Source organism: Thermobia domestica, chromosome 12 (assembly GCF_964235325.1).
Source record: "Thermobia domestica chromosome 12, izTheDome1.hap1.1, whole genome shotgun sequence".
NCBI classification, from domain to species: domain Eukaryota; kingdom Metazoa; phylum Arthropoda; class Insecta; order Zygentoma; family Lepismatidae; genus Thermobia; species Thermobia domestica.
Window position 1 is genome coordinate 171,704,930 of NC_137465.1, and position 23,429 is coordinate 171,728,358.

The following is a 23,429-nucleotide window of genomic DNA, read 5'->3' on the forward strand; positions in this document are numbered from 1 at the left end:
CACCTCTAGCACCAGAAGTGAGTTACTTTATCACCACCTCTAGCACCAGAGGTGAGTTACTCTATCACAGATCCACCGTGACTGCACATTTACTGATAGATTCAGTTAAACTATATAGACTTTTCCTTTGAATCAATAAATAAAACATGTAACGGGAGTTTAGAATTAAGTTCGCCAGAGCCTATGTTTAAAGGTATCAACCCATCATTACCCTGGTGGTACTAAGGAGGAAAAAACCTTTACGAGGAAGAGTAATAGATTAGAATTTAAAACTTCACAACATCGAAACGAAAACGTTAAAAATTTATCTTCGTCTGCTGAGTAAAATTTGATATTTTCGAAAGTAAGCGCTTTACTCATTCAATCACCGAAGCTTCCATAAAATTGCTCTTCATATTTCAATCACTATAAATAATCTTTAGGAAACCGTATATCTTTTCTAAACTTTTCTAATTGAATCTTAACTACGGATTCATAAAGGTTACACATAGATAGTTAAAATATCACAAAAACTGGGAAAGTAAATAATGCAGATAATGAAATGATTCAGAGCCTCAGCGTGCTGAGTGATATTAATACAAAAAATACGTATTACAAAATTACATAATACAAAAATATGTTTATAATTCCATGCAAGAGAAAAATACGCCACATTAAACAAATGACCACGTTACATAGATGATCTATTTGTGGTACATAAGACAATATTACTTAGAATTAGAGAATTACTGATGTTCCTATATCAAGAAATTAAAAAGAAAAATCAATTCTTTAAAGAATTGTAATTATTGTGCTTACGTGATTGATCAAGGGGTCCACTACATCCGTTCTGTTTAATTTTTCCGTTTAGAACACCACGAACGAACTCTTTTCTTGCTAGTGTACTTAACAATTGAGGTTGTTTACAAAGTGGCATCTTGACCTTTGCCTGTAAAGAAAGAAAGATTTACACAGAATATAATTTAAATAGAAAAAGAGGGAAAAATTTTTTGCATGCTTATACACAGTGGCGTAACAATGGACCTTGGCGCCCCAAGGCAAAATTCCTAGTGGTGCCCCCTCACCCATCGATTAGGCCCCATGCATGACCATCTATAACTTACGCGTACGCACAGAAACGGCCATAAATCTAAAATTATCAATGGCAGGGTATTGACTGTTTTTCTTTTTATATTGCTGTGGTATGTTTTTAAAGGTAAACTGAACAGAGCGCCCAGTTCATTAAAAATATACTCATGCAAAATTGAAACTGTTTTGCAATGATAGTGTAAATAATAGGATGGGCCGAAAACAAACTTTTTTTGGAATTTCGATTGGCCGGGTTCCGAAAAAGTTGCCTCGTGTTAGTGGTAGTCTACATAGAAAATTTGGATTTTTTTTGGTCAACCCTTCCATTGTCTCATGGGACTTGAATATTTTTATAACTGCGACTATGCAACCCGCACAACACTACGAAGAAAATTGTAAGCATAGCTATAACTTTTGGTTGCTTTTCACACCGAAACATTCTGAGGATGAAAATAAAATGGAAGATAAACTTGAGATTCGATATTGTTCCCATGTGGTTAAAAATTATAATCAATTAGACGAAGAAATTGTATTGATGTTTTCAAATACATTATGAATATAGGTCATGAAAAATTGTTGATAAACCTTCCCTTGGAACATCAAGTTTTATTGCTCGTTGGGCGTAGGAAAACATAGATGCTTTCTTCTATCGGTCGTAGCCACATAGGGGCCGGCGTTAAATTGACAATACACCATTCCGGTTAATTCGGATTTTCAAACAATCGAAGAGTTATATAGGTTTTATTTGGCTTTAAAGAAAAAGAAAAGAAATAGGCAGGGCCAGGAGTCGTTCAAAGTAAGTTAGATGTGGATAAGTCCTCTAGACTAGGACCCGAGTAGGAAATGCCGGGTTTAGTGCTATGAATCAAACATTGAATGATCTGAGGAATCGTATGCAGATTGTACACTTAGCAAGCTCCTTTTTGTATCTATAAAGGGTCCGCCTTTGCGTTTCTTTAATGCCGAAAAATATGCAACAATGTGGATAAAATTGAAGCGTCACAGTGCTACAGACAATCTACCGGGAAAGCAAGAATGTTCACATGCATCTCGCCTTTTCAACTAAAACGTAAGTAGTTTTTCTTTTGAAAAAGATAACTTTAGTTTGTTGTATGTACGTACTTTTTGTATTACTCTATCTTTACAAGGTAGTGAAAGTAGAATTTATTGATGATAGAGTTATAATGTTAAAATTTAAAGAGAAAACGAAGGATCTAGTGGTGATACAGACATATGCACCGACGACTTCGCATGCAACTGAGGAAGTAGAGGAAAATTATGAGAAAAAAGAATAAATTATAGATAGGGAGAGAAGAGGGGTGCATACGTAATTCTAATGGGATATTTCAATGCAGTTGTGGGAGAAAAACAGGAAGGTAGTTGTGAGTGTGTAGCCCCCCTCACTCCCATTCCATTTTAAAATTTCCCAGTTACTGTTGGCTGAATTGGAATGAGGCTTCATGTACTGTTCGTCGACGCAAACTGTGTTTTGGTTTTATCTTTGTAAAAGTTGGCAACCCTGTGAGTGATGACTCGTGCTTCCTGTCCACCGAACAAAGGAGGTGCATAGTGGTTATGACAATCTAAAAAATAGTCCCTTGAATTCAAATGCCATCGTAAAATACTTTTACTGTTTTTAACACTTTAATTGTTTTGTTTTAATGGTGAACTTATTTAACACCCTTTGATATTTGTATTTTTGATGAAGGATATTTATTATGAATATTTATAAAATCTTTTCTGGCATGCTCAGCGTAAACATACGGACGCTGAGGCAAAAAAGCCGCGAAAGGCACTCTAAATGGTTATGGCGGTTAATTGGTTCTACTACAGTGACGCCCGAGAAGAATATCAAAGTTTTTCCTCGTAATCCTTCAAGATTTAATAAGTTTGATAATAAAGAGAATAGGCTAAATCTGCGCAGGTATATAAGTATAAAATTAATGCAATATCTATGTTCGTATACCAAGACAATGTTTAATATGTGAAATCATGTAAGCAACAAGGCATGATAAAGGAACCTACACAAGTAAAAGGGTGAATTCCTCTTGGAATTGAAAAGTAATAACTTCCACGGAAGCTAAATAATAACTGTCCAACGAGCAACAAGAAGCTTGGAGAAATCTTCTTCGTAAGAATGACTACATGATCCCCCCCCCCCCAAAATCCATCAATTTATAGTGTGGTTAAGTGTGATACCGAAATGGCGTGTGTTTAACACTAGTGCATTGCGTAATATAAAATTTAGCCGGCATTCGTAGTGCGTCATCTTCCTAAAAGAAAGAAAGAATAAAATAAAAATATATAATAATTTCTTCGCATAAATTACACATTTATAAAGTTTTGGGCTTATGGTGTGTTGGTACATGTTAAATAAATCACTAACAAAATGTTGTAACGTTGTTAACGTAAGTATTATAAACCTGTGTTAAGCAAATAAAATTTACATACTATCTATTTCTTTATATGCAATTACCTTTACAGCATTTCTGCACAATCACTACAGAGTTGCTAAATATTATGTCTAATGACTTGCACTTATTCCGCTGATACCAGCAGGCATGACAAGGATGGTGGGCACTCGCAGTCGCAACCTCAATGAAATAGTATTCTGGTTCAAGATCCAACTTGGGAGGTTTGCGCTCTCTCTATTGTAGTATTATCATATGTATTGCAAATGTCTTCTTCATGCCAATTACTAAAATCCACCACAGGTAAGCCGTATTAAACAGAAGTTGTTTCCAGCGGAGTTATAAAATTTAGTTATCCCAAATGGGATCAGGTAAGCATCAGACTCTTCCAGTCACAAAAATGGTTAGCTCGAACAAAAATTAGTCCCTGCAGGACATAAGAACGGCTGCCCCAAACTGGAACCGAACCCAACACGATCCAATCGTGTTACAAGAATGGCGCCCGAACAGGGACAGAACTCCCTCACCGTACATGCAAAAGTAGTGATTTATGTGTAGAAACGTAAAGGGATAAAGTATCTGACTCGTACTTAGAAATTTTACATAACTGTGAATAATGGATGCAAGTAACGTTAAGTCACTTTTAGAGGCAATTAAAGCTGAAATGCAAACTTTGCACGAGTCGTTAGAAACTAAAAGTGCTGCTTCTAATAAAGAAATGCAAAATTTACGCGAGTCTTTAGAAAGCAAAATTGAAAGGGTTAGCGAACAAACTAATAATGTACGGGAGTCTTTAGAAAACAAAATAGTGGAAGTTTCTGAAATAACAAAAAAGCAGATCGATGATAAACTTGAGGTGCAATTAGAAATATTCAAAAAAGAATGCGTAGGTAGATATGAACAAATATCCAAAGAAATAGATGAGAAATATGAAAAGGTTAATGATAAATGTGAGAAAATATGGGGGAAAACACTTCAGAATTATCAAGAACTTGAGAACATTACGGTTGATTTGGGTAAATGCGAAAAAAAGGCGGACCGAGCTTTTGAGAAAATTGAAGCAATCGAGGGGTCAGTAAATAAAATTGAAGATAATTTAGAAAACAAAGAAAAAATGTTAGTGGGATTAAATGATACGACCCATAAGTTAGAAAGAAAGGTCGCTGTATTGCATAGTAGGGTTGATACTCTATCACAGAACGCTATCCCTCCTGGTATTGATATCGTTAATATGAGCCAAAATATTGCTTTAATAGGTGACAGGTTGTCAAGTTTAGAAATTAAGGTAGATGAAACCCAAACGAAGTTAACCTCATTGACTGAATATGCTAGCAGAGAGGGGAGTGAACGTAACTGGCGTAGATTAAGTACATCCGGTGATGATAGGAGTAGCCGTAAGTCAAAATACAGCAGTAAGGAAGAAATTAGTAGTGACAACCAAACAGATTGTAGTTCTTCGACAGCTAGTGAGACAACAAAACTAAAGAAGCGTATTAAAGTAAGAAAATCAGATAGGGGTGACGTAAAAAGGGCTAAACGACGAATATTGCGTCACGGTGACATCGAAATGTTCCCGAAATTTTCTGGTTTAGAAGATGATGAGTCACCAACTTCGTTTTTAGAGCAGTTTAAGATTGCAGCGCACGCAGTAAACGTACCTAAATCCCAATACTTAGATGTACTAGGGTTTATTTTCACCGGTAATGCTCGTGAGTGGTACAAGTCAAAATTAGGTACTTTTCGCTCATTTAAAGATTTCACTAAGGAATTCAAAGCTCAATTTGGTTCTGAACAAGTCATCGCAAGCAAACTCTCAGTGTTGCAATCGCAAGCGTTCAACCCAAAAACTGATGGTACTGTTACTGATTTTGTTCACAAAAGGTTCAATAAGATACGGGGTTTGTCACCTAATATACCGGATACTTTCATTGTGAATACGATTAAACAGTTGATCCCTATTTCTTACCGACGACAATTAGCTTTGTTCCCAAATTTAGATTTCAGTTCATTTTTAACCGCCATACAAAACCTTGAATCACTGTATTATGACAGCAGAAATGATAATGATAGAAACAACTTTCATGGTAGAACTGTACGTGTCAATCAGGTAAATGAAGTGCAAGGGAATTACGAGAATTTTAATGAAAGGGGAAATTATAGTAATAAAAATCGCAAAAATTCAGGTAGAGGTAAGTTTGACGGACCCAGAAGGAAGGGAAATCCGAATAAGAGAAAGTTCCATTGGAACAAAGGTAAGAATAATTATAGAAGAGATAATGATCGCAATGAAGGTCAAGGTAGTAATCGTAGTAATTACGAAGATGATCACGAGTATGAGAATTCAAACCAAAGCGAAAGGGTGAACTTTGTAAATAGTAACCATGATGAAGGTATGAACCGAACACAGCCAATACCCACATATACTCAATCTGCACCACAATTTCCGTATTATAGTCCAAGAGTTATGTTCCCTCAAAACAAAGACCAACATTTAAACTAAAGTTGCTCTCCAACGCGAGTGCGGTTGGCAGAGTTGGTAATGTAAATGGTAAGTCTGGTACTAAAAGTCAAAATGCACTCAATGATTCGCAATGCGAGCTTGTTGTAATTGGAAAGAATGTAGTAAATGTTGTAAGCTGGGACACTGATTCATCTGAAAGTAGTGATGAAGAACAGAAAGTTAATAGTCAAGCTAGGTCAGCTGAAATAAAAGTACAGATCTTAAATCAACCAGTAGTAGCCTTGTGTGACTCTGGAGCTTCGATTAGTATTTTGTCGTTAGAGACATGGAAACGTATAGCGTCAATCATATCACACCCTCACTTGCGACCAGCTCCACATATTTTGTTAGTGGATTTTTCAGGTAAGAAAAAGAAACAGGTGCAAAGTGAAACAATATTGTGTATTGAAATAGGGAAAGTTAGTTTTGACGTACGTGTGCTAGTTGTCTCTGATTTGAATACTGAATGTTTATTGGGTAGAAATTTTCTCACACAATCCAAGGCAAAGATAGATTTTGGTGATAATTCTATTACGGTTGAAAAAGAAGGAGAAATTGTTAACGTGCCTATGCTAGGTGGTCAAGCTGACAACATGAAAGTTACCAAAATTCTGACTAAAGGTGATGTACAGAAGAAGGTAAATTTTGTATCTCAAGTTGGTATTGAAGCTAAAATGAATGTTACCAGCGACAGCGATGATGAATCAGAAATTTTATTTGAGATTGGAAAAGTAAATGTAAAGTGTCCCATAGTAAATAATTTGGTAAGTGAAAAACAAAATTTAGAAAAGGAATGGGTTAATCATGTTGTTCTTTCTGATCAAGCTTATAATAAAATGCGTAATTCTTGTAGTAATGAAAAAGAAATGAAAGTGTTAAATCTAGAAGTTGCTAACGAAGATAAATTTTTGTTTGATTACTATTCACAGCAAATTTCAGAAATAGACTGTGAGATCGAAAAATCGCATTGTAAATCGTTAGATAGAGCTGCAGTTTGTAATACATTTGATAGTAAAATTGAAAGTGAATTTGTTCCAATTTCAGAAATACGGGAAAGGGTTATGGAAGCACAATTGTCTAATTTTGAGAAAGAGAAATTGTTCAAATTGTTGTTGAAACATAGGAAAATTTTTAAAAATATTCCCGGACGTTGTACCAAATTTGAATATGAAATTGAGGTAGACACCGATCAACCTTTGGTTAAAAGGCAGTATACATTACCATATAAATTCAAAGAACATATTGATTCGCAAATCGATGAGTGGTTACAATGTGGCGTAATAGAATCTTGTGTGTCAATCCATTCTCACCCAATCTTTTGCGTGCCAAAGAAAAACACTAGTAAAATGCGAGTAGTAGTCGATTTAACTGTCTTGAATAAGCATGTAGAAATAAAACAATTAAAGGTAAATAAAATTGATGATCTGTTGTTAAAGTTTCAGGGTGCTAAATACGTATCAAACATTGATTTAGTAGGAAGTTATACACAAGTTCCAATTTCTGAAAATTGTAGAGATTATACAGCATTCTCATGGAATGGCAAAATGTATAGATTTACATCTATCCCTTTTGGATATGCAAATGGAGGTGTAGGATTAATGGCTTGTCTTTTGGTTATCTTAGGTCATGCATTATTTAATAAATTAGTCACATACATCGATGACATTTCTGTACCAACATTTTCTTTCGATGAACAGTTAGAAATTTTAAACTTGTTGTTTACAAAATTAGAAGAAGCCAATATGACTGTAAATTTAAAGAAATCTTCATTTTGCAATACGAGTTTTCAATTTCTTGGTTTCGTAGTCACACCTGAAGGCGTGAAAAAGGATCCGTCGTATGTAGAAACAATTCGAACACTGCCCCGTCCGAAAAATGTAAAGGAACTTAAGCGAGTGTTAGGTTTGTTTGAGTGGTGTTCGAAATTTGTATATCATTTCGCTCATTTAGCCAATCCATTGTTCGAACTTCTGAAAAAGAATAAAAAATGGGTTTGGACTGATGAATGTGAGCAAAGTTTTACTCAGTTAAAAGCATCGTTAGCTAAAAAAGTGTTGTTAAATCATCCGCTGTTGGATCACGATTTTTGTTTAGTGACAGACAGTTCCTTGGTAGCAGTGGGGAGTATATTATTTCAAGAAGTTAACGGTGAAAAACACATACTTGGTTTTTACAGTAAAACTTCGAATAGTGCACAGCGAAATTTCACTATCACAGAATTAGAGGCGTATGCAATCGTTACAGCCGTACGTAAATGGGGACATTTATTATATGGCCATCACGTGAAAGTTTACACAGACCATAACTCATTAGTGTTTTTAAATAAAATTCGCCATTGGAACTCTCGTTTGGCTCGGTGGAGTCTTGAACTACAGGGATTTAATTTAGAAATAACGCACATTTCAGGTAGTAAAAATGTAACCAGTGATGCATTGTCCAGGATAGTTTTAGCTCCTCCTAGTGAAATTTTGGACATAAACAATTTAGAAGTACTTCCATCCTTCTTCAGAAATCTCACATCAGGAGAGTTAACCGAAAAACAAAAGGAACACCCTGAGTATAATAAAATTATCAGATTTCTAGAGAACCCAAACGATCCCTACAGTAAGATGCAAAACAGAAATGTAGAAAAATTCTATAAACTAGAAAATGGTATATTGTTGTATAAGAACTTTCACTTTCCCAATAGTTGGAGAATTTGCATCCCACCATCTTTAGTAAATCTGGTAATTGAAGAAATGCACAATAACCGTGGACATTTCGGGTGCGAAAGAACAGTAAGTTTCATCAGCGAGATCTGTTATTGGAAATCTATGCGGCGAGACGTGATAAATTATATTAACGATTGTCTCGAGTGTAAACGAACTAAAGTCGATACTCGACCCCCGGCGAGACCTTTAGAAACCATACAGGTGAAAGGCCCCAGGAGATTAATTTCGATTAACATTATCGGACCTCTTGTGCCATCTCCCTCAAAGTGTAAATTTATACTCTCAGTTTTGGATGTCTTTACTCGCTACCTTGTTCTTTATCCAATCCGGAACGCTACTACGAAGTGCGTAGTTAAATGTTTGGAGACATTGTACTTTGTGCACTTGGGAATACCTTCAGCTATATTGGCGGACAATGGTAGTTGTTTTATCTCTAAAAACTTCAAACAGAAAATGGAAGAATATGGTGTTAAGATTTTTTATTCAACGCCTTACCATCCGGCGTCGAACGCAGTGGAGAGAATCCATCGGGAGACGAACAGGTTGTTCAGACTATTTTGTAAAGATGATCATGGCTCTTGGGAAAAATTTATACCACAAGTCGTTGTGTTGCTGAACTATTCTATATCTAGCAGTCTTGGCGCGAGTCCAGCCAGTTTACATTTGAACATACAGGCTAAAGAACCTATCTTCGAACATTTTGGCATTTTTACGAATAATACGAACGAAAACGATAATGAAAGTTGGGATAATAAATTGGTAATGGCAGATTTTAAAAGAAAGAAAATGATCCAAAAGCGAAATGAAAGGTATAACTCACAACAGGAGAGTAAACACAAAATACAGGTGAATAATCTGGTTTTCTTGAAACAGACAAACTTAAGTTCCGCAACAGACAAGAAAATCGCCAAATTTTTCAATGTGTTCAAGGGACCCTATCTTTGTGTTAACAAACCATCAAATTCAAAAAAGGTGTTCGAATTGTTAGATCCTTTAACTGGTAAATCAATTGCTTCACATTCTGTGGATAGACTTAAGGTGTGGAAACCTACGAAACAAACTCGTAAAATCTTGTTAAATCTTGCAGTAAAACATAGTACTGAGAAATACCATGATGTAATTTCAAGCGAATTTAAAAATTCAAATCTAGAAAGCAGTGTTAAAACTGTTCTTTGCAATGCATTAACTACAACACCAGTATGTTTATCTCAAAGTATTCAATCGAAAAGTAATAACCAACGAATACATAAAATTTTAGAGAAATTGCTAAATATTAATAAGTATTTGAACTTTCTGTACTGTAAAAATTTATGCTCATCTGATGTATTGAAATTTGCGTTAGTAAATCTACAAAATCCTTATGTGGCACTAAATAAGCAAGTACAAAAAATGTAAAAAAAAAAGGTTGTTTCCTTTAATATATGCAGGCATCTGTGACCCGCTATGCGACTTCCAGATGGCCGTTGATATTTCTTTTCCAAAGCAATGGAAAAACCAGCAAAGAAATATGCCAAGTCATGGAAATGAGGTTCCCCCCCCCTTATGTGTAATGAGTAATGTAACATGTTTTTAATGCTCGGAGTAAGCTATTTTGGTAAATCCCATTCTTTATTATTTTAAGTTTTTAACCTTGTATTCTTTAATTCGGCCTCATCTCGGGGTGGTAGAACAAATAATTTATTGTGGGTAGGTTTCTTCGAAATTTAGCCAGGCAGATCCCGTCGAGTGATCAGAGAGGGTCATAACTGAATTATTACGTTGTAAAAATTTAGCTGTAAATCTTTAAGGCGCCGATAAATTTTATTAAATCTCAACAAAACGTATATTACTCAATATTGTGTGAAATAAAGTTTTTAATGTGTAATATGTTTTGAAAAATTATTTACTAATGAGACAACTTATTTCGTATATTCATGTCACTATATTATTGCATTATATTTAAAAATTAACTTGTAAGTTGATATAGTGTTGTTTAAATGTTATATTTTAAAGGTTTATTTACTGACTCCTCGATTGCTTCAATTTTCTCAAAAGCTCGGTCCACCTTTTCTTCACATTTACCCAAATCGACCGTAATGTTCTCAAGTTCTTGATAATTCTGAAGTGTTTTCCCCCATATTTTCTCACATTTATCATTTACCTTCTCACATTTCTCGTCTATTTCTTTCGATATTTGTTCATATTTACCTACACATTCCTTTCTAATGATTTCTAATTGCACCTCAAGTTTATCGTCAATCTGCTTTTTTGTTATTTCAGAAACTTTCACTATTTTGTTTTCTAAAAACTCACGTACATTATTAGTTTCTTCAACAACTTTTTCTATTTTTCCTTCCAAAGATTCATTTATTTCAGCTATTTCATTTTCTAATGATTCGCGTATCATATTAGTTTGTTCACTAACCCTTTCAATTTTGTGTTCTAAAGATATATTACTTTTTTCTATTTTATTTTCTAAAGATTCGTTGATTTTTTCAATTTTGCTTTCTAAAGACTCACGTAAATTTTGCATTTCAGTTTTATTTGCTTTAAGTGCGTCCAGCACTAACTGAACATTACTGTCATACATTTTTCACAATTGCAGAAAATCTCTAAGTACGAGTCAGATACTTTATACCTTTACGTTTCTACACATAAATCACTACTTTTTACATGTACGGTGAAGGAGTTCTGTCCCTGTTCGGGCGCCATTTTTGTAACACGATTGGATTGTGTTGGGTTCGGTTCCAGTTCGGGGCAGCCGTTCTTATGGCCTGCAGGGTCTAATTCTTGTTCGAGCTAACCATTTTTGTGACTGGAAGAGTCTGATGTTTACCTGATCCCATTCGGGATAATCAATTTTTATAATTCCGCTGGAAACAACTCCTGTTCAATACGGCTTACCTGTGGTGGATTTTAGTAATTGGCATGAAGAAGACATTCGTAATAAAAATGATAATACTACAATAGAGAGTGCGCAAACCTCCAAGTTGGATCGCGAACCAAAATACTGTTTCATTGAGGTTGCAACTACGAGCGCCCACCGTCATTGCCACGCCTGCTGGCGATAGCGGAATGAGTACAAGTTACTAGACGAAAACATCCACCATTTTTGGGTAGTGATTGTGCAGAAATGCTGTAAAGGTAATTGTACATAAAGAAATTGATTGTATGTAAATTTTATTCAGTTAACACAGGTTATGTATAGTACTTACGTTAATGACATTACAACATTTTGTTAGTGATTTTTACTTAACATGTACCAACACACCATAAGCCCAAAACTTTATAAATGTGTAATTTATGCGAAGAAATTATTATATATTTTTATTTTATTCTTTCTTTCTTTAAGGAAGATGACGCACTACGAATGCCGGTTAAATTTTATATTACGCAATGCACTAGTGTTAAACACACGCCATTTCGGTATCACACTTAACCACACTATAAATTGATAGATTTTGGGGGGGGATCATGTAGTCATTCTTACGAAGAAGATTTCTCCATGCTTCTTGTTGCTCCTTGGCCAGTCATTATTTAGCTTCCGTGGAAGTTATTACTTTTCAATTCCAAGAGGAATTCACCCTTTTACTTGTGTAGGTTTCTTAATCATGCCTCGTTGCTTACATGATTTCACATATTAAACGTTGTCTTGGTATTCGAACATAGATTTTGTATTAATTTTATGTTTATATACCTGCGCAGATTTAGCTTATTCTCTTCATTATCAAACTTATTAAATCTTGAAGGATTGCGAGGAAAAACTTTGATATTCTTCTCGGGCGTCACTGTAGTAGAACCAATCAACCACCATAACCACTTAGAGTACCTTTCGCGGCCTTTTTGCTTCAGCGTCAGTATGTTTACGCTGAGCATGCCAGAAAAGATTTTATAAATATTCATAATAAATATCCTTCATCAGAAATACAAATATCAAAGGGTGTTAAATAAGTTCACCATTAAAACAAAACAATTAAAGTGTTAAAAACAGTAAAAGTATTTTACGATGGCATTTGAATTCAAGGGACTATTTTTTTAGATTGTCATAACCACTATGCACCTCCTTTGTTCGGTGGACAGGAAGCACGAGTCATCACTCACAGGGTTGCCAACTTTTACAAAGATAAAACCAAAACACAGTTTGCGTCGACGAACAGTACATGAAGCCTCATTCCAATTCAGCCAACAGTAACTGGGAAATTTTAAAATGGAATGGGAGTGTGTAGCACAATCACTACCCAAAAATGGTGGATGTTTTCGTCTAGTAACTTGTACTCATTCCGCTATCGCTAGCAGGCGCGGCAAGGACGGTGGGCGCTCGTAGTTGCAGCCTCAATGAAACAGTATTTTGGTTCGCGATCCAACTTGGAGGTTTGCGCACTCTCTATTGTAGTATTATCATTTTTGTTGCGAATGCCTTTTTCATGCCAATGGCTAAAATCCACCACAGGTAAGCTGTATTGAACGGGAGTTGTTTCCAGCAAGGTTATAAGATTTGGTTATCCCGAATGGAATCAGGTAAGGATCAGACTCTACCAGTCACAAAAGTGGTTAGCTCGAACAAGAATTAGACCCTTGCAGGCCATAAGAACGGCTGCCCCGAACTGGAACCGAACCCAACACGATCCAATCGTGTTACAAAAATGGCGCCCGAACAGGGACAGAGCTCCTTCACCGTACATGTAAAAAGTAGTGATTTATGTGTAGAAACGTAAAGGTATAAAGTATCTGACTCGTATTTAGAAATTTTCTGTAATTGCGAAAAATGGATGAAAGTAATGTTAAGTTAGTGCTGGATGCACTTAATGCAAATAAAACCGAAATGCAAAATTTACGTGAATCGTTAGAAAATAAAATAGAAAAAAGTAATATATCTTTAGAACACAAAATTGAAAGGGTTAGGGAACAAACTAATATGGTACGCGAATCATTAGAAAATAAAATAGCTGAAATAAATCAATCCTTGGGAGGAAAAATAGGAAAAACCGGTAAACAAGGTAACGTATGGGAATCTTTAGAAAGTACAATTAATAATTTTGAGAAATCTTTGGAAAGTAAATTTGTGGAAGTCAATGAAATAACTGTAAAGCACGTCAACGATAAACTCCAGGCACAAATAGAAGTTGCAAAGAAAGAAATTTGGGGTAAAAGTGAAGAAAAGGGGGTCCAAGCACTTGAAAAAATTGAATCAATTGAAGCTCCAATTGAAAAGGCTAGTTGTGCAGATGTAGAACAAGGGTGCCAAAAGGTAGTAAATGAGTCAGTTTTTGTTAGCGCTTGCAATGGTAAAGAAACAAGTAGTCAGCCAGTGTCATACAAATGTAAAGGTTTAGTTAGCCAAACTGTTACTTCAAGTAGGCCTAGTGTTCGTTCGAAGTTTAAACAGAAAGTAAATGCGTTGAACAGAAAATATTTGTCATGTTACGGAGGAAAGTGCACTGATAGGTTTTGTACGTGTAATTGTACTAATGTAGTAATATTAATGAATGGAGGCAAGAGAATGCGCTCTTTACTCATTAGTCATATGTTGAATTTAATGGAGCTAGGATGCGTCCAAAGCATGTCACAAACAGATAAGTTAGCATGTATTCCAAGTAATGACATATGTTCGTACTTCGTGAACATAGTTAGGGTTCAGATTGACAAAAAGGAAAACAGTGGTAACAGTTCTCACTTGGTGGTAATAAATATGTATGTTGTAAATTTCAAGCGCATAAGGTTTTATTGTTTTCTATGCACCCAAATATGTGTAATGAATGATGAAATCAGTTCAGGCACTAGTAGCATCAAAGAGAATAATGTTAGTGGAATGTCATGGCACAAACAAGTTGAAAGTTGTCGAAATAATTTTAGTAAGTTGCAGTACATTTTGAGTAAATCCGTCAGCAAGTATAAATATTGGTCACAACGTAGTAAGCACGCGTCCGATAAGAAACGAAAGTTGTGTAAATTGAAACGAAAAATAAAAGGAATGCACAAAATATTGCGATCTTTTGAAAGAATGTCAAAGTTTGTCCGTAGGAATTTTAAGAAAACCCAATGTAAGCACAAAGGCAATTGTATGGTGGTAAGTAGTAATGAAAAAAGCAATGTAGTCACTCCAGAAAAAGCACAATCAGAAAATGTAAGTGAAAAGCGAAATGAAAAGTCGAAACCTAGTAAGCGTTGTAAGTTGTTCAAAAGGTCAAAAGTCAATGCAAAAGGAAACGATATGCAGGAATTAGTCGTTAAAAATTATGATGGTGTCGGTCAAAAATGTAGAAATCAAGTGAGAAAACCGTGTCGTAGCCAGGCGTCGAAAATTCAAAACAAACGCGAGAAAAAGGCAAAAGTTAGGTTAGTCCAACGAACTTGTGCTAGGTGGCACGAGCATTCAGTAACAACACATACGCGTAATCACACAGGGAAAATGAGAAACCAGGTTGATCACAAAAGTAGATTCAATGTTTCATACAAAATTAGGCAGAAAATTTCACGCAACGAAATTTTGAACGAAAATAAGTGCAGTAAACATAATTACAAAATACGTAAAAATTGCAAGTTCGTGAAGCAATGTGGTAAGTCGAAAGTCAAAATTTCTGTCAATATACAATTTGTTGTTGCTTCTGACAATGAAAAATCACACGCGTATGAAAAATCAATAAGTATCAAAGTAAATATTTGTTGCAAAAAACACACAGGCAATTACGAAGACATGTTTATTAAACGTTTTGGAATAAAATTCAAAATTCTTGTTGTACTTGAAAAACCAAGAGTGGGAATTGGATAAAAACATGCTCGCGAGAAAACTGGATGGTGTACATTTTGAAAATTTGACCGTAGCAATGTTTAAGATTCTTGAATATTACAAAAAAAAAAAGATGAATGCAAGATTAAATATTTTGTTTTTAAAATGTAAAGAAATTAGAAATTGAGAAGATTGGTAAATTGTTAGATCCTTTAACTGGTAAATCAATTGGTTCACATTCAGTGGATAGACTTAAGGTGTGGAAACCTACGAAACAAACTCGTAAAATCTGGTTAGATTTAGCAGTAAAACATAGTTCTGAGAAATACCATGATGTAATTTCAAACGAATTTAAAAATTCAGATCTAGAAAGCAGTGTTGAAACTGTTCTTTGCAATGCATTAACTACAACACCAGTATGTTTATCTCAAAGTGTTCAATCCAGAAGTAATAACCAACGAATACATAAAATATTGGAGAAATTGGTAGATATTGATAAGTATTTGAATTTTCTGTACTGTAAAAATTTGTGTTCATCCGATGTATTGGAATTTGCGTTAGTAAATCTACAGAATCCTTATGTGGCACTAAATGAACAAGTACAAGGAATGTAAAAAAAAAAAAAAGGTTGTTTCATATGATATATGCAGGCATCTGTGACCAGCTATGCGACTTCCAGATGGCCGTTGATATTTCTTTTCCAAAGCAATGGAAAAACCAGCAAAGAAATATGCCAAGTCATGGAGATGAGGTTCCCCCCTCCCTTATGTCTAATAGGTAATGTAACATGTTTTTAATGCTCGGAGTAAGCTATTTTGGTAAATCCCATTCTTTATTATTTTAAGTTTTTAACCTTGTATTCTTTAATTCGGCCTCATCTCGGGGTGGTAGAACAGATTATTCATTGTGGGTAGGTTCCTTCGAAATTTAGCCAGGCAGATCCCGTCGAGTGATCAGAGAGAGTCATAACTGAATTATTACGTTGTAAAAATTTAGCTGTGAATCTTTAAGGCGCCGATAAATTTTATTAAATCTCAACAAAACGTATATTACTCAATAGTGTGTGAAATAAAGTTTTCAATATGTAATATGTTTTAAAAATTTGTTTACGAATAAAAGATTTCATTTCATATATTCGTGTTACTGTATTATTGCATTGTGTTCAAAGTTAACTAACTAATTAATAGTGCTGTTTAAATGTTGTATTTTAAAGGTTTGAAGAATGGAAATATTACATTATTAGGAGTTATTTTGAGAATTAATTATAAGGAAGCATATATTAATGAAAAGGTTATTTTTGCATTTCATGTCATTTTTCTCAAAATATTGAAAATTTCATGTGTTTAGTACGATAAGAATATTTAGTGTAAGATGTAAAAACACGAGTCAGATACTTACAAAAAAAAAAAAAAAAAAAAATTAAAAATTTTGATTTAAGTAATAATGTAAGAAATATATTGGTTTGATGTTAATAAATAGAATATGAATAGGATATAATATAAAATGAAAATATAATAGATAATTAATATTATTCAACTTATATTGAAATATTGTATTATGAAGACAAATGTAATCTTATAGTTACACATACAAAAGGAGAGCCCATTTAAAGTATATATCCCATGAAATAAAAAGCCCATCTACGTCTGTGTAAAGTGTTAATGAACCATAATGGATCAAATGTTAATAACGGAAGAAAGAAGAGGAATAATAACCAAAAAAAAATAACTCTAAGAAGAGGAAACTCAAGATCCCAGGGTTCTGATAATCTTCAAAGAAGATCATCGTCCATGTCGCACGCCATTTGTGAGTGTGTAGCCCCCCTCACTCCCATTCCATTTTAAAATTTCCCAGTTACTGTTGGCTGAATTGGAATGAGGCTTCATGTACTGTTCGTCGACGCAAACTGTGTTTTGGTTTTATCTTTGTAAAAGTTGGCAACCCTGTGAGTGATGACTCGTGCTTCCTGTCCACCGAACAAAGGAGGTGCATAGTGGTTATGACAATCTAAAAAATAGTCCCTTGAATTCAAATGCCATCGTAAAATACTTTTACTGTTTTTAACACTTTAATTGTTTTGTTTTAATGGTGAACTTATTTAACACCCTTTGATATTTGTATTTTTGATGAAGGATATTTATTATGAATATTTATAAAATCTTTTCTGGCATGCTCAGCGTAAACATACTGACGCTGAGGCAAAAAAGCCGCGAAAGGTACTCTAAGTGGTTATGGTGGTTGATTGGTTCTACTACAGTGACGCCCGAGAAGAATATCAAAGTTTTTCCTCGCAATCCTTCAAGATTTAATAAGTTTGATAATGAAGAGAATAAGCTAAATCTGCGCAGGTATATAAACATAAAATTAATACAAAATCTATGTTCGTATACCAAGACAACGTTTAATATGTGAAATCATGTAAGCAACGAGGCATGATTAAGAAACCTACACAAGTAAAAGGGTGAATTCCACTTGGAATTGAAAAGTAATAACTTCCACGGAAGCTAAATAATGACTGGCCAACGAGCAACAAGAAGCATGGAGAAATCTTCTTCGTAAGAATGACTACAGGATCCCCCCCCAAAATCCATCAATTTATAGTGTGGTTAAGTGTGATACCGAAATGGCGTGTGTTTAACACTAGTGCATTGCGTAATATAAAATTTAGCCGGCATTCGTAGTGCGTCATTTTCCTTAAAGAAAGGAAGAATAAAATTAAAAATATATAATAATTTCTTCGCATAAATTACACATTTATAAAGTTTTGGGCTCATGGTATTTTGGTACATGTTAAGTAAAAATCACTAACAAAATGTTGTAATGTCATTAACGTAAGTACTATACATAACCTGTGTTAACTGAATAAAATTTACATACAATCAATTTCTTTATGTACAATTACCTTTACAGCATTTCTGCACAATCACTACCCAAAAATGGTGGATGTTTTCGTCTAGTAACTTGTACTCATTCCGCTATCGCTAGCAGGCGCGGCAAGGACGGTGGGCGCTCGTAGTTGCAACCTCAATGAAACAGTATTTTGGTTCGCGATCCAACTTGGAGGTTTGCGCACTCTCTATTGTAGTATTATCATTTTTGTTGCGAATGCCTTTTTCATGCCAATGGCTAAAATCCACCACAGGTAAGCTGTATTGAACGGGAGTTGTTTCCAGCAAGGTTATAAGATTTGGTTATCCCGAATGGAATCAGGTAAGGATCAGACTCTACCAGTCACAAAAGTGGTTAGCTCGAACAAGAATTAGACCCTTGCAGGCCATAAGAACGGCTGCCCCGAACTGGAACCGAACCCAACACGATCCAATCGTGTTACATAGTATCGTAAGCAAATATGGTTTAAGCTAAAGAAATGAAACGGGAAAGGGACTGGTGAATTTCTGTAGACAGAATTCACTAGTAATTGGGAACACTTGGTTCAATCAACACACGAGAAGAAGATATACATGGAAATCACCAATAGACGGCGGAAAATATCAGATAGACTATGTTATGATTCAGGACAGGTATCAGAATAGCTTAAAGAACGCGAAGACCTTTCCCGGTGCTGATATTTTCTCTGATCATAATCTTGTGCAGGCCGAAGTAGATATTCAACTGAAAAATGTAGGCAGAAGAAAAGTAGGCAACAAAGTGTTGAATACTGAAAAATTGAAAGACGAGGAAAGAAGAAATCTTTTCGTTGAAATATTCGAAGAAAAATGTTCAAAAGAGGAAAGGGTAGGCGCAGGTAGTAATGCACGGTGGGAACATATTAAACGTTGCTTACAGCAGGCTGCAGAAGAAGCAGTAGGTTACCGCGAACACAAAACGACTAAGAAACCATGGATTACAGAGGAGATGTTGCAGAAAGTGAGGGAGAGGAAGAAGTGGAAACAGGTTGACACAGAAGAGGGCAGAAAGATGTACAGAAAGTTATATAATGAATTACGAAGAGAAACAGACAGAGCGAGGGAAGAGTTTTACAAAAGAAAATGCGAGGACATAGAAGAATTAGAAAGAGCTGGGAAATATGAGGAAATGTACAAGGAGGTGAAATCTATGGAATTTCGGAGGAAACAAGGGGGTATTACGATGGCAGTAGAAAATAAGAATGGGAAGGTAGTCAGCGAGAGAAATAAGGTCATAGGAAGGTGAAAAGAATACGTTGAAGACTTATATGAGAGTAGGAATAGACCGTGTAGCCTAAATGTTGAAGTATAAAATGAAGTAGGCGAGGATGATAAAGGATTTAGTATTCTTCGAGATGAGTTTGAAAAGGCTATATCCGAGATTAGGAATGAAAAGGCAACCGGAATAGATAACATACCAATCGAATTCATTAAAAATATGGCAGACAAGGGAAAGAAGTATTGTTCCGACTGTGCAATGAAATATATGAAACAGGAGAATGGCCAAAAGACTTTCTGAAGACGATCGATACCGATGGCGAAGAAATCAAACCCAAAGAGATATGAGGATTATAGAACTATTAGTCTCATATCTCATGCAGCTAAAATTCTGCTCCGAATACTGAACAGAAGGTTATATGGAAGAACAAGTGAAGTTGAGGAGGAGCAGTTCGGGTTCGGAAGAGGCAAGGGCACAAGAGATGCAATTGGATTATTAAGGGTGATCGGTGAAAGATTTATAGAAAGAGGGAAAGAGGTGTATGTTGTATTTATTGATCTAGAAAAGGCTTTTGATCGCATGAATTGGGGATTGTTGTTTGGAGTTCTAACGAAGATAGGGTTGGAATGGAAAGACAGAAGACTCGTAAGAAACTTAAACATGAACCAACAAGTAAATGTTAGGATAGAGGAAGAACTGACGGAAGAGAGTGCAATTGGAAGGGGAGTTCGACAAGGATGCTACCTCTCGCCAACACTATTTAATGTTTATCTAGAAGAGATAGTGAAAAGGAGCCTATATGATGATTATGGCATTTCGGTAGGAGGTAGAATTATCAGATGCATAAGATTTGCAAACGATATGGCGCTTGCTTCAGAGTCTCAAAAGAAAATCAATAAAATGTTAGAAAAAATGAGGAAGGGCTTTGAAGAATATGGAATGAAAATAAATGTTAGAAAGACAAAAGCCATGGTGATTGGAACTAAGAGGTCCGTGTCAAATATAAAAGTGGGAGGGGAGAAAATAGAACAAGTGAATAGTTTTCGATATCTGGGTAGTATTCTTAGTAATGACATGAAGTGCAAACATGAAATAAAAGCAAGGATAGGAATAGCGAAAGAGGCCTTTAGGAGGAAGAAAAGTTTGTTTTGTGGGACCTTGAATAAAGAGTCGAGAAAAAGACTCATAAAATGCTTCTTGTGGTGTTGTACTGTATGGGGCGGAAACGTGGTCATCACGTAAAAGTGATGAAAATCGACTGGAAGCATTCGAAATGTAGGTGTGGAGAAGAATGGAAAGAATTATTTGGGTCGAGCGGAAAACGAATGAGAGAGTGTTAGAAATTGTGGGAGAGAAAAGAACACTTTTAGATATTATTAAGAAGAGGAAGATAAACTGGTTGGGACATTGCCAAAGAAGAAATTATATCATGAGGAACGTCCTAGAGGGTATGGTGGCGGGAAAGAGAGACAGAGGGCGAAGGAGACTACAATTAATGGATGATATAAAAACAGAAAGATTATACGTGAAGACGAAGAGGTTAGCGGAGGACCGTGGAACATGGAAGCTTCTCAGCTGCTGCAAGTGACCTGTCAATAAGGGCAGAATACCTATGATGATACTATCTTTACTACATTTTCTGTTATTGTTTTGTTACTTTTGATAATTAAATGTTTTGTTTAGCTAATTTTGAACTTGAACATAAAATATTACTCTGATTAGAGGAGGCTCCAGGAAATATTTTTGCCCATCTCACAACTTTGAAGCCCCACTACCCCTAATGTATATGCAAATGCACTACACATTGTGATCCACCTATCCCTCTACTGGTAAATTTACAAATCGAACCCTGCTATGGCACATGAACCATCATAATGCAATTTAAGAAGCGAGTCATTGTTCACTGTTGTTACTTTCCAGACGGCAGCAATATCAAGTAAAAATATCACTCCAAATAAGGTTAATTTCAGCTTTGCCAAGACTAAGAGCAGGATTTAATTTACGAATATAAAAAGACTCCTTAATTTTATGTTCAGTCGTAGTTTCTGCTTTTCGGATTAAATGTACTACTATGTACTAAGGCATTAAGTGTACACGATAGCGTAAGAGCAGAAGACCTCTGCTTGCGACATAAGCGTAGTCGCACTGATCTTACATTACATGTAAGGTATTCCTACTGATACGCGAAGACATTATTTATTAATTTGAAACTGTTACAGCTTCTAACTTTACACTTCTAATTGAAGATTTTTTACAATTACTGCAATTGAACATCAATTAAAAAAGAAAGGAAATTTTCAAGGAACAAGAAGCGCATTCAAGGGCCAAGACTTCTTTACATCTTTCTGCTTATATTTGAACTTCTGACAAAGACTAGTAGTTGTTTCGTCCAAACCATGCTTTCGCGCGAAGCCAGTTGTTCCTCGGTGTGGGTGATGTTCTTTTCAGATCTGTGCAAAGCTTTTCTACCAACCGTTATTCTTCCTTATTTCAAAATTTAACTCATTTTTTTTTCCTCTGATGGATTCGAACCTCTTATTTGCTCTTTGGCTTTATTAATTTCATTTTCTCTCTACCTTATCAGTGCACTATTTCTGTCACTTGACAATATGATTAATTTACTGAGTTATATAAGAAGACAGTTATAGAAGTTTGCTATTCACGTATTTCGATACAAAATCTTCACAAATCGGTGTTGCGTCTTTATGATAGAAAAAGACCGGAAAAGATTTGATAATGTTTCGTTGAGTTGATTTTGAGTTAACGTCCTTTTTAGCAGGGAGGCTATATGAGACGGGACTTACTGATTAATGTGAAATCCGAATCACATGAGCTCCTGTCAAGAATCGAACCCGGGTCTCCCACGTCAAAGGCGTGTATACGAACCGCTTAGCCACGAAGGAGCTCAATACGTTTCGTATATAAGTCTGAATGCACGATAGCCTTGCTCTTCGGAATGAAGTTTCAAGGTTTGGTGCTGAGTAGTGTCATTTTTTTTTTTTTTTTTTGTGCGAAATGACGGAAGAATTGCTGGAATAAGAAAGTATGAGGAAACGGGAGTATCCCCAGAAAACCCACGGACTCGATGTTGTCCACCACATACTTGGCCGGGAACTGAACCAGAGATCCCGCGCACAAGAGGTAAGCGCTCTACAACTGAGCCACCGTGTCCCTTCAATACGAAGTACTAGTGGGTTTTGTGGCGAACAAACATTGTATGCGTGGGGTATCTCCGAGTTCTCCTGTTTCCTCCTATTTTCATTCCACCATTTCGTTTATCATCACCACCACCACAGTCGCCCTTCGCCTTGAAGCATAATCGCGAGACGTTAAACTAAAAAGTACAGGTTGATTAATAAACCTAATTTTGACTGTTTTCCTACGAATTAGTGTCTGCTTTATTTAAATAAACAAGGAGTTTATACAAAATACTTACGGTTAGCTTCTGGCTTCGTAATTGCGAGGCTTTAGGTTCAAATGCTTAAACCAGGTATTCTTACAAAGGTTTTTCAATGGTTATTCCTCAGTCACTTCAAGGAATGTTCGGATAGTACTTTTAATGCACTTGTCCGATTTGTTCCTTACGTTTCGTTGTTAACTGATTCTAACATAAAATGACTCTTGTCTCCTGTAAAATGATTGCAACTATGTTAACAAACAAATATAAACATGTAATATACGAAAACATATAAAACTGACTGCCATGTGTCATTCAATACTCTGAATAGGCTTAGCAGTCACTTCTCTATTCTGCAAAAATGAACTAAATTCACAACTCGAAAGGAAAAACATTAATAGGGCTCAACTAATCTAAATTCCTAACTTCTTAAGGATAATTGTTTAAATATAAAAGAGTTACTTTGACATGTTTCGCTTGATCGAATGCATTTTTCAATGCTTAAAGAAAT

At 35.4% G+C, this 23,429-nt stretch overlaps 1 protein-coding gene across 7 annotated transcripts in view; it reads right to left on the minus strand.

Annotated features, from left to right (window-relative positions):
• LOC145666830 (uncharacterized) overlaps positions 1 to 23,429 on the minus strand; it is a 78,096-nt gene that overhangs the window by 37,815 nt on the left and 16,852 nt on the right. For 4 of the 7 annotated variants that reach the window (XM_081734404.1, XM_081734402.1, XM_081734401.1 and 1 more), the window contains exons 2-3: positions 22,958 to 23,149; positions 799 to 928 (exon numbers count right to left, since the gene is read on the minus strand). In XM_081734404.1, the coding sequence (XP_081590530.1) occupies positions 799 to 916 (118 nt within the window). In that variant the 5' untranslated portion in view covers positions 917 to 928; positions 22,958 to 23,149. The remainder of the gene's footprint in view (positions 1 to 798; positions 929 to 22,957; positions 23,150 to 23,429) is intronic. The other 3 variants (XM_081734406.1, XM_081734405.1, XM_081734403.1) reach the window with 1 other exon arrangement.